We start from the raw sequence: 12,748 nt of genomic DNA, 5'->3' as shown, positions 1-12,748 counted from the left end.
GAATCTGATAGATCCACACTTTCTTATATAGGGTGTGTTCATTCTTCCAGTTAACTGGGATATATTTTCTCCTTCTTGTTCCAACAAATATTGTGATTTGTGCACTCCTGTTACTCTGTCCATCATATCTTTCTTGATCTCCATCAGCGCCTCTTCTTCGTCCTGTTGATCATCCTGTTGATTTTCCTCCTTGTCCGCTTTTTCACTCCCTTGTTTATCTTCTGCTTGTTTCTTCACATCTTCCAATTGTTCCTTACGCACATCTGTCTGTTGGGAAAGAGTCTCCAGACTGGCTTGAATCTACGAGAACCAACTCAGCTGTTGTTGCTCCATAACAAGCAATCTCTCCGTATTAACCAAGATTTTCTGTATCCACATTTCTGGAACAGAATCCATTTCTCTCTAGTCCACTAGATGTCCACAATGTATTATTCTCCTTACTTCCACCATGTCATTACTACTCTGCCATCCACATTCCTTACATACCTCTTACAGATAACAGTCCAGTGCGGTTAACGGAGAGAAAAACAAAACGAAAGAAAACAGTCTCACCGTCTCTGGTGCAGAAAAAACAAAGCTCTTTCAAATCTAATGAGAATTATGTTTATATCCAATTATGTCCAAGAATAATTCTGGATTTTAGTTCACACCCAAGTTATAGTTGTAATTATAATCCACCACCAATTTATTCCACGACAGAAAAAAAGAGCACTTTCAGCTTCCTTAAAAGTCTCCCGTTAACGCCTCCAATATATCCAGGACTTTTAGCCAAATCAGTCAATCAAATCCAGGGACAATATTAACACTTACTTATCTTAAATTTCCAACTTAAACTTTACACTTCATGCTTTTTTCTCCTCCATATGGCATCTCAGCAAGGAGCCAGCAGCTTGATTGCAGATCACTGCACCTCCCCCAATACTGTCACAAACGGTTGGATTTCTCTGAGAAGAAAGCCCCCTCCCCTGGTCAGGCTTTCAGTTTCCCAGATACCTGCACTGATGAAGATCTTGTCTCTCCCAATAAAGATCTTCAGGTCCTCTTCAGACCTGCAGTATTTGGGGGAAAACAAACTGTCTCCCAGGAGCCCCTGGAGACATGTCTGTTCGTCCACTGTTGGCTCCTCCTTCTCCACGTTTTCACTTTTTCTTCACAGGGTGTACCAGAAAAAAATAAATCCAGTGGACTGTATTTTAGAGATGGAAAATGCCGTATTGACTACCTCTTGGTGTATAGAAAATCCAACCCACACACTGAAAAAAGAGAAGTGTTTGAACGAAATATCAGAGCAGAAGGGCTTCAAATGGAGAAAGAGGTAAGAGGGTTTCCCTGATGAACATTGTCAACATTCAAATCTGCTTACAGTCTTTGCAAACTAGGCCATTTCCTTTTTTGCTATTAATGACATACAATTAAGTGTGGGTGTGTGTAAGAGAGAGAGAGAGAGAGAGAGAGAGAGAGAGAGAGAGGCATTTACTCCAGGATTTTACTCTAGGGCACCTACAATTGCTTTGTAATAATATTAACCAGCTTAGACGTTAGCTTTAAACATTTCAATTAGTATATCTGCCTGTATTGCCATTTAATTTTCTGCTTAACTGCAAGCATATTTTCTCTTTCAGTGGTATTGGTAAACTTCATTCTAAGGCTCTATGCTGTTTTTTAGAGATGGGCTACCTGTTGCATACTCCTATGGCAAACCACTTCCATTTGATGACTCTCCTATGAAGTAACATCCAGTGTAGCTTGTTATAGGGCTCTCCCACATCACTTTGCAAATTTCCACACCTGCAGAAAGTCTCTACATGCTTGGGTGGTTCTTTGAAATGAGCTGTGCTAGACACTACAGAGTAGCCCTTTTTAGACCACAGATGGGTGGAAAATCAGAACCTGGAGTGAGTTCTGTGGTCCTATCCCTGTCATCCAGGAGGTGTGAGTCTTCAGGACAGAAGATGAGGCATATACAAGCTGTATGCATGTATACTCTTCCATGATGATTTGTGCCATGCATTTTTGCAGGATCCCTGTGCAATCTATGCCTCAGCACTACTGCAGGATCCCAGTCCCTTCCTCTTTGTTGATTGCACACATATCTATTGTCTGAAAAGAGCTCCAAGTGAGCAGAGTCACCATGCAGAAGCGGCTTGCCATGGAGATAAGATAATGTGTAGACCAGCACTCATGTCATTGCACAAGGACTATCCTTTCTTCAGAGGTTCTTTTTGTACTACTTTGTATAAACACAAAGAACAAATGTTTTCATCCAGACCATTACTGATGCAGAAGTGTATGGGATCAAACTTTAAAGTGGCCTACAGGAATAAAAAAACAACAACAGTCAAATAAGTGCAAGCAGGGATACACTTGTGGCTGGGTTACAAGGTCTTCCCTTGCTAATCCCTACGTGGTAAATAGTAGAGTTCATGGAAGATTATGTTGTACTGTTCAAGGGAGTGCTGTTACACAAATACTGAGTAACCCTTATCTAGTAGTTGGATTAAGAGATAAAAGGGTCAAGTGTCTTGTTTAACATAATGGAAAATGCATTTTAAATCTCTTCCATGAACCTCCACACAATCAAATTCCTTTCTATATTTACACTTTCAAATAGACATATAAATGCCAACTGAAAGGTGTTAGCAGATGAAGCAATAAAGTTTGGAGTGTTTCTTTCTAGGGTGTGACATGTGCAGAGTCAAATGCAAGATGACTCTCTAATGTGTTCACAGTGTCCATTAAGCAGTTGGCAGTTGCTGATGCAGTGATCAAGGTGGTAGGGCTTGCCCTTATCTTCATGCACTGGGAGGTGGGGTAGGCAGCCGAAGGTGCTGCCCCCAGCAATGTACAACTGCATGGTTGCTGAGTAAACAGTCACCCTGCTGATGTCAGCAGCTTGCAACAGGCCATCTGACCACTCAACAACCCAGCACTTTCGCAGTGCTGACTGCAACACCTTTCACCTCCTTGCACCTGAAGGTAAGGATTTGAATCCCCCCTCGACTGCCATGCAGTGGTTAGTGACAATTTTGCATAGTAGACTGCCTTATTGGCTGCCACTGATCCTTGTCAAATGTTCTACACTGTCTCTGTTTATTTACTGAACAACAGATTTTCTTTTTCTGGTTTTGAAGTACAGTATATATTATAGACTAGGGAATACGAAGTTATCTCTCTCATTTTTTTTTTACTATAGTTATGGCCCAATCCTAACTCCCCATGTAGTGATACAGTGGTGGCAGCGCAGCTTCTGCTGTAACTTGCAGGGGAGTTTTGGCTGCTTGTCTCCTCAGAGTAAGGGGACATTAGACCTGGGATAAGCCCCAGGAGCTGTTTTGGATCAACATGGACCTGTGCCAGCTCCATGGCTAGTGCAAGTCCCAAGTTGATCTGTGATGACCAATCAGGCCTGGAAAGGGATCAGGATTTGGCCTGCGCTGCCAACACCCCTCTGGCAGGAACACCCCTTCCAGAGCCTGATCTGCCGTCCTCCCAGTGGCATCACTAGGATTCGCGTCACCTGGTGCAGGAGGCCTGCGCGTCACCCCATGCAGTGGGCTGGGCAACGCCCCAGGTGGTGGGCACGGTGATGTACCATCGCCCCGCCCCCATTGGTTTTTTTGCTGCACCTTTTGTTAGAACACAGATTTCAATGTGGTTTGTTTCATTGCATTCTGCATGAAATTACGCATTGATTGATATATAACATGATGGTCTTATTCCTCCAAACTCTGATTTTAGTGATTTTGAACACTTGTAGAGTCTCACACACATCCCGTGTCAACTTACTAACACCTTATTTCAGCAGTTCTCAAACTTTTAGCACTGGGACCCACTTTTTAGAATGACAATCTGTCCAGGACCCATTGGAAGTGATGTCATGGCCAGATGTGACATCATCAAGCAAATTAAAATAAATAATTATAAATAATTAAATTAAAATAAAAGAAATAATTAAATAAGGGGGAGTCAGTTCTGTTCCACCAAGTGAATTTACTCTGAAGTAAGTCCTATTGTGGTCAATGGGGCTTACTCTCAGGAAAGTGTGGGTAGGATTGCAGCCTGTGAGCCCACTCCTATGCATGTCTACTCAGAAGTAAGTCCCACAGTGGTCAATGGAGCTTACTCTGTAGTCTGCCTGCAATAACAACCCCCCTAAAAAGAATCAGTGAGATTTTCAGCCGTCCCAGTGCCCAGTTTAAAGTTCTTCTATTTAAGGCATATCAATACAAAGACCCACCTGGCTTTTCAAAGATGCAAAATAGAAAACTTCCCCTTACCCAGGGTTGTCAAACATAAGGCCTGGGGGCCAGATGCTGCCCACAGAAGCTTTTTGTCTGGCCCTCAGGCTCTCAGCTGCTGAACAGTGCTGAGGTGACACTGCTGAAAGGCTGGCCCACATGATAATTGGGCTCTCCCATATCTTGAAATATGATCAAGATTTGTGTATTTTCTCTCCTGTCATTAGCAGCTAATGAGTTCCTACATGAAAACAGAGTATTTTGGGGTTTGACTTGTTTAATGACATCACTTCCTGTGTAATGACATTATCTCAGGCCCTAAGCAGGCATCATGAATGCTTTTCGGCCCTCTGTATGACATGAGTTTGACACCTCTGCCCGTACCAGTTGAAGCCTCTTTTTGGTCCTTTTTAGGGGGAGGGGAGGCTGCCTTCTGGAGCTGCCTTCTGGAGCAGCTCCATTGGATCAGGACCATCACATTCCCCTTTGCCTGGCCCGACCACCAGCCAAGGCTCGTCTGCCTACTCGTGAGTAAACGCAACCGTGAGGCTGCTTTGCTTTCCATAAAGCTCAATAGGGCAGCTGGGAGGCAGGGACCTCCTTCTCGGGTGTTTTTGGGGACTGCATTTATTGGATCAGGACCATTCTGACATCCTTGGAGTCCTCTCAGCCTACCCTTTCTGACAGACTAAGGCAAGCCCGCCTACTCACGAGTAAACACAGCCACGTGGCTTCATTTCGGGCTCAATACACTCCAGCTGGGAGGGAGGGAGGCAGGGACCTCCTTCTTGTGTTTTGAGGGGGCTACATTCCTTCTGGGTTTTTTTCAGGCTAGACCAGGGGTGTCCAAAGTTTTCTGCAGGAGGGCCACATCATCTCTCTGACACTGTGAAAGAATTAATTTACATTTAAAATTTGAATAAATTTACATAGGTTTACATAAATTAATATACTAGAGGTGGAACTTATATGAATGAATGAAGGTCTTGCAATAGGTCAAGGCCTATAAAAGGCCTTGCACAAAGCAAGGCTGACCTTTCCTTTTCTGCCGCTACTGCATCACAGATGTGAAACAGCAAGCAGTGGAGGGAGCCCTCATCCCACAGCTAAAGCTGTGGTCAAACAATTGCCCTCACGCTGAGAGCAGTTGTGTTGGGCCAGTGTGGGCTCCTTCCTAAGTCAATACTGCTGTAATCTTTGGAGCATGCTGCAAGGGAATGCAGGCATAGCAATACTTTACCACAGACACAGCGCTGCCCCAGGCAACTGTCTAGGAATAGTTAATGGGAAAGCCTGCTCAGGCTTAGAGGTACTCAGAATTATTGGAAAAGGAAGTGTTTTCCCTACATTCTTTTTCATAATGTTTTGATTTGTAAATAAAAAGGTGATTTGCATAGTGTAGCCTTAGGGGAAAAAAATCAATATGATGAATGATATAGAGAAATTGGGAACCATCCAGAGAGTTAAGTGCATATAAAGCCTTTTTGAACTGTAACCTTATGCATTCACTGACTGGCTTTCAAATAGAGATTGTGTGAGTTCCTAGATTAGGATCTGATCATTCATTAACTTTTCCAGAGATGAATCCATAAATATGACATGACAGACCTCTAGGATCCTTTCCACAGGTCCATGTGGAAATTTGCACTGTCCCTAAATAGCATTTCTACATACATTACTCCATGAGCTCTTTGAATTCCATTGAAATCTAAGAGATTAAGCATCTTGGTAAGCATCTGAATCCCACTGATTTCAGTGGGGCTTTCAGCAGATAGAAACTCAGTCCTATCTGGGATTGGGCTGTCATAAGCAGCCATTTGCAACAGTGGAACAGAGTTCTGCTGTCATAAAATGGCTGCCGATGGAGTGTGCAGTGCACTGTTAGTGACCGTTTTGGTAGCACTGCCATAAGAGGAGCAACACCCCCCAGCTATTTAGGTTAAAAGAAACAAGTCCATCAGTGTTAAGGACTTGCTCAACATAACATGTAGTTTGACCTTAATTGCAATGCATTTCCATGATCCATCACATCACATCACATATTAACAGAGTCTGATACTTAGAAAAGCTGCCCAGTCTTCAAAGTGGTTCAGTGGGGAAAATTCCTTTGGCATTAATGCCTTTGGCTCTACTGCATCAGTTTGAGAATAACATTTGCAGATTTAGAAGACATTATCTCTGCTTGTAAACAGACTTTGACTGTCGTTGGAGTGTTTTTGGCACCTATGCCAAGAGCTGCAAAGTTTGCTTGCTGAGTGATCAAAGGAAATTGTTGAACAGGGGGTGCAGTGGTGTCAGAGTACACCAGCAAACCATCCAGACATTTTCCTTGTTATAACTTTGACCCAGCATGAATTCTGTAGAACAATGTTTCTCAAACTGTGGGTCGGGATCCAATTTCTAATGGGTCCCTCAGAGGCTCAAATGAAAATTTATTGGAAAGATTGTTGTGCCAAATTCCTTTTCCAAACTTGGCCTAGATAACTTATGCCCACTTTAAGCTAATTAGTTTCCCTCTTCACTCAAAATAGCCCTAATTTTGCAGAAATCACTGCTGGGTGGCTTGCCTATTTAACCTGCAAAGGCCCTCCTTCCTTCCCTCTCCCACCAGCAGCTTCTCTGGCCACCACAGCATCACCTTGATTGTCCAGCAGCTCTTGGGCATAGCAGCCACACACTAGTCTCCAGTAGTATCTGTTTCAGAGTCTTCTGCAGTCTCCATTCAGATCTTGCCTGGAAAGATTGTCGACCCCTGCCTTAGAACATCTTAATTTTGGTTAAAGGAATAAGAGTAATCAAAGCATACATCAAATGTCAACTTTCTGTGCTAAACAGAAGGGTGGATGTCAAAGCCAGAGCAGTGGAGTTGCAGAAAGCAGAAAATCCGTCTGGCTTCTCTCCTTGCCTCTAACCTCCTTGCCAACACTTTTTGCCATTGCTGTGAAGGAAGATCCAGTCTGTTTTCAGTTTCTATGTTGGCTTCCATGTCTTTTAGTTAAAATGAGTGGGCTAGAATATGTGTCATTGTGCCATGTGTATACTAGTGCTAGCAACTAGTACCTGCTAGGGTTGTGTGCTTTCTATATTACGTATGTGAATAAAAATGCACTTTATCACTAATCCGAATGTCACTGGGCATCTTTAATTGTTCTTACTTTCTTGCCTTGAGCAGTAAATGACGTTTCTGGGGCAGCATCTAACAGCTGTCATGTAGTAGAATAGAACAATACAAGGTGCACTCATTGTCAAATGCTCCCACATACCTCTGTAAACATGAGTATGCTATCATGCTTGTCAGTATGCACAGCCAGAGTGTGAATTGACTTCAGAGCATCGTAGATGATATATGCTGTAATACTTTAAAGACAAGTTTGGCTGTGCCATAACTTCAAGTCATGAGTATTGCAAAATCTTTAACAATCGCTCTCCAGATCTGTTACAATTTCTCTACGCTTTTCAAAATTAGAAAAGTAAATCTCAAACCACTGAAAGTAATACTTAAAAATACATATGAGAAACATAGAAGAGATGTTTTTCCTACTGTGCTTTTCACAATAGATGAGATCTATACTAGATTTAATAACTACCATTCATTCAAAATGTGCTTTGTAATTCCAGTAATTATTAATAAACAATTTGCAGTTTACAAAAAAGGAAGACTATTGTCTTCCTCTTTTTGTCCTTATGTATTGTGCCTGTGTAACCATATTTATTTATATTTTCTCATTCCATAGTGAAAGGGTATTTCTCTTTCTCTTGGATACTTAGTGGGGAAAAAAAAAATTCTGCCACTATCATGTCTGACTCTTTCACCCTTGACTCTGTGAATTTACAACAGCTTAGTTTTGGCCCATGTTAATGTGATGAATGTAGAGATAAATTATAAATGCATGGAGTATACATTCTAATATCCTGACTGTCTTGACATGCTGGAGAGCAGTCATAAAACTCTGCCAAAGAGAGAGAAAAGCCTATAAAGAATATATATTAGTAAATAAATAGAGAGCGAAAAGACTGAGAACAAATAAAATTTATAAATGCTGAAACTGTAAATATGATAAAAATCAGAAAAATGGCTGTGAAAATATGCCATGTCTATGAATCACCTGCTTTGCCCTCATGATAATTTAGTATTAAAGCCCATGCCTAAGAAAAATAATATTTACTAACTTGTAAAGAGGCTCTTGTTAACCCTTTAGCAGTCCAGGCAGTTATAATGGAAGGATAAGATCCATTTTCTTGCAATATATACATCAGTGACAAAATTATTGATAATGTTCTAGCCCAGGGCTTTTCAAACTGGGGCATCATGACGCCCCAGCCTGTGACCCCTGGCCTCTGCCCCCTTAAGGGGCGGGGCAGCCTGGAGGCAGGGAGGAGGCAGCGGCGTGATCCCTAGGCTTGCACTTACCCAACCCTCCTGCAGCCTCCCCAGGCTGTGGGGAGCCCAGCACGACCTGCAGCAGGGCTCCACGCAGCAGTGAAAGTAAATGTGGAGCAATGGCGCCCTGCCTCCGTAAAGTGGAGGCGGGGCGCGTAAAGCATAAAGCGGAGGCAGGGTGCGATCACTCCGCATATTTACTTTCACTGCTGCGGGGAGCCCTGTTGCAGGTTGCGCCGGGCTCCCCGCAGCCTGGGGAGGCTGCAGGAGGTTTGGGTAAGTGCACCCAAGCCCCTGCAGCCCTCCAGGATCACTGCCTCCCCCCGCCCACGCAAGTACTTAGTGGCTCTCAAACTGTCCCAGAGAGTTTGAGAACCACTGTTCTAGCCAAAGCATTCTTATTACAGTGTTGAAATGTTGATTGGAAAGAACAGCTTGACTTTCAAAATTTAACTTGTGTTTGCAAAGCTGGCAGTTAGGAAACATATCTTGTAAACTCAGCAAATGTGAAATGGGTCACTGGAAAAGGGTAACTACTGAGCCACCAAAGTCATTCTTGGCATTTCTCATTGACTTTCCTTACATAATTATCATATCACTGACTTTGGTTCAAACTAGTACGTAGTTTCTTACTCATTTTAAACACTATCATTTTAGAGAAACGGGAGAGCTGCTCAGAACTATGCTAAGTCTTAATATTTACATTTTACATGCTTTCTTAGATTTGTTTAATAATATGTGGCTTGTTCAATTCCTCTGCAACAGTGGTTCTCAAACCTTTTGCATGCGGACCCACTTTTCAGAATGACATTCTGTTTGGGATTCACTGGAAGTGATGTCATTAAACTGGAAGTGATATCATGGTCAGAAATGACATCATCAAGCAGGAAACAGTTTCCTGAGAATGCAGCAAGCACTGAAATTGCACCATTTTCCCTAGATGGGCTATAAATACTTAAATAAATTTAATTTAATATTTATAATTATTTATTTTAAGTAAAACAAATAAATAAGGGGAGATGACATGGGGAAGCCAACCATGTTTCACCAAGCGAATTCTCTCTGTTTCCTGCCTGCACTAACCTCACCCCCCCCCCAAATCAGTAAGATTTTCAGCCCTACCCATTGCCCAGTTCAATTTAAGTTCTTATATTTAAATGATTTCTGTGTGATTTGGGACAAAATCAGTTTTAAATTCAACATGTTTTTTGTTTGGGTTAGACTGAGATTTAAATCTTCCATCTTAACACCATTAAAACCCCAGAGTGATGAGGAAAGGAAATGAGGTTCCACTGGGGCGGGGGGGGGGGTGGCAGGGGGAGGTCTGGAAAAGACAGCAACCCTTTCAAAAAAACAAAAAACAGTGGTTTCCAAACCACCAGAACCCTCTTTTTGAAATGGCAAAGTATTAGGACCCACCTAGCTCTGAAAGACTAAAAAAGAACAAAGTTTCACCTTACCATATGAAGCCTCTGTTTTTATGGTGGGGAGGGGGCCCATGTGTGTAGCTTACTTTCTCTTTCCATAAGGCTCAATACAAAGAGAGCCTGGGTGCTGGTGCCTCCCTTCTTTCTCCAGATCTGCCCGGCTCAGAGCCAAAATCAGTTGACTGTTTCCACCATGAGGACAAAGCCAGGCAGTTCAGAGAATGAAGACAATTCTCAAATGCTTTCCTCCCATGTGTGAGGAATTCCCAAAGTTATCCAATAATATGTAGCTGAGGGCCCAGAAGGACTTGAGTCAAGGCTTAGGCTGAGTTAAGTAGGTATTTGAAGGGTTAAAACATAAAGGCCCAAATCCTAACCAACTTTCTAGCACTGACATAGTTCTGCCAATGGGGTGTGTGCTGCATCCTGCAGTTGGGTGGCAGTCACAGAGGCTTCCTCAAAGTAAGGGAATGTTTGTTCCCTTACTTTGGAGCTGCTTTTCCCTTACCTTGCTGCTGGAAAGTTGGTTAGGATTGTGTCCCAAAAGAGTTATTAAAATACAAAGGGGGCAGTTCAGTCTTAGCTCACAAGTTCCTAACCATACTTACTCAAGGGTTTAGCTTTCCAGCTGTTACCAAACCTATCTGATTCCCAGTGAGGCAGGTAGAACTAGTTATACTGTATATAGATTCTCTCAGACAGCAACATCAGAACACACATGAGCATCTTAATAAATCTAGGTTCAGTGATGTTGTAAGGCTTACAACCACCTAGCTATCCCTATCAGTCCTCTGCCTGGGTAGGCTTGGATGACTGATCTCTTGGTGCATTTCAGTCCCACCAGGTGGATTGGGTCAGGGCTATTGTTCTTAATGAACTCGGATTATGAAGGCAAGCAATCCTCAACAGGTTTGACTACAAATTTTTCTGCAATGATACTGATTTTAAAGTGTCACAGTGAACAGATGGGGGCAGGGGAGAAGTCAGCAAGGCAAGCTCAGTCATTACATCTTCAGATAATGGAGCTTTGGTATAGCTTCAGAAGAACAGTGATTTTCCCCTGCATGTTTAAATACTTGAAACATCAATACTTGTATTCTTCTTACCCATTCTCCTTTGGAAGAGGACTGTCATCCTCCAGGCAGGAGACAAGACAAAGCTTGTGCCCCCATAGGTCACACACACTCTTGCTTCTTCTAGTCTGAAATGCAAATCATTTAAAGGAGCAATGCAAAAGGTCATTTCAGGATTAAATAAATCCCTGTTTCAATAATGATGCACAAGCAAATGAATGTATTGAAAAGTTCAGTGCCTGATGTCTTTTTCATTGACTGTACCACTCCACAGTGGCTTTGTGAGTGGACTGCAGGGGCATCTTCAGTTACACTGACGTTCAGAGGAAGACTGATTTAGTTTCCAAGCATTGTGAACTGGCGTTTGTTTTAATTGTCATGTGGAACAAAGACGACCTTGAATACAAGCACCCAAGGCATAGGAATATGGGATCTGTGTACTCAGATGTCTTCATTTCAAAAATGTAGCCCTTTGACGTCATTTTCTGTAATAACGTATTTTCTACTTAACAGCCTTTAGGCACAATCCAGTAAAACCTAAGCATTTGGAAGTCCTCCCAGGTGCTTAATTTTGTCTGGATACCCTTCAATACCCATTGTGTGAAGGTGCTAGGATATATGTGAAGAATGGCCATTATGGGAACTGTAGTTGTTGTTATTATTATTATTATTAACAGTATTTATATACCGCTTTTCAACTAAAAGTTCACAAAGCAGTTTACAGAGAAAAATCAAATAACTAAATGGCTCCCTGTCCCAAAAGGGCTCACAATCTAAAAAGATACAAAGGAATACCAGCAGACAGCCACTAGAACAGACAGTGCTGGGGTGAGGTGGGCCAGTTACTCTCCCCCTGCTAAAAAAAGGAGCACTCACTTGAAAAAGTGCTTCTTACTCTCTCTCTCTCTCTCTCTCTGTTATATTTGTTGTTTCATGTGCATCAAAAATGTGCTACTTCACACAAAATGGTGAGCGCAAACACAGAATCTTTGTGCCATGCTGGAACAAATGCCAACGTGGTTCAGTGGATAAGCTATTGGAATTGGACAAATGTTGAACATCTTAGTTCAAATTCCAGCTCAACCTTGCACACTGGGTCACAAACAATGCAAAATAGCTGATATGTGCTTTCTTTCCCCCTCTTCCTCCCAAGGTAGTGGTCTCCAAACTGGAGACTGCTGTGCAACTGAAAATCCCTCCCCATCACAGCCACCACTTACAGTTCCACTGTGCTGATGCTGCTCCTGGCACCTACTAATCTCGTCACAAGAATGCTCTAGGCAGTCACTTCTATTGCCATTAGCCCCAGCAGATTTTGTGACGGATGACTGGGCAGATCTCATCCTTGAGATCAGATTGGGTGCCAGCAGCAGCGCGGTGGAATTGTAAGCGCTGCTCACAGGGGGAGGTTTATCTCCAAATGCTGGATCTGGCCTGCGGGCTGGGGTTTGGAGAGCCCCATCCCAATGCATTCAACAGTAACTGTCCTGTGAGGTTTTGTTGCCCGATTTTGGTTTTATTTTATATGTTTAAAGTGGAAAGGCTAACGCGTTTACCTTTTCCCCACTATTTTCAGCCACTGTCCAGATTATGTAGTATTCAAATATATCCTTTCCTTGATGTGATGCA

The 12,748-nt window shown here is 42.6% G+C and overlaps 1 protein-coding gene across 5 annotated transcripts in view; it reads left to right on the top strand.

Moving 5' to 3' along the window:
- The window catches only part of ANO4 (anoctamin 4), a 121,327-nt gene that overhangs the window by 22,276 nt on the left and 86,303 nt on the right, over positions 1 to 12,748 (top strand). For all 5 annotated transcript variants that reach the window (XM_066633243.1, XM_066633245.1, XM_066633246.1 and 2 more), the window contains one exon: positions 1,157 to 1,315. In XM_066633243.1, the coding sequence (XP_066489340.1) occupies positions 1,157 to 1,315 (159 nt within the window). The remainder of the gene's footprint in view (positions 1 to 1,156; positions 1,316 to 12,748) is intronic.

The sequence above is a fragment of the Tiliqua scincoides genome, chromosome 7 (assembly GCF_035046505.1).
Source record: "Tiliqua scincoides isolate rTilSci1 chromosome 7, rTilSci1.hap2, whole genome shotgun sequence".
Classification (NCBI taxonomy): Eukaryota; Metazoa; Chordata; class Lepidosauria; order Squamata; family Scincidae; genus Tiliqua; species Tiliqua scincoides.
The sequence above is the reverse complement of the archived record's forward strand: the minus strand, read 5'-3'. Positions and strand labels throughout refer to the sequence as shown.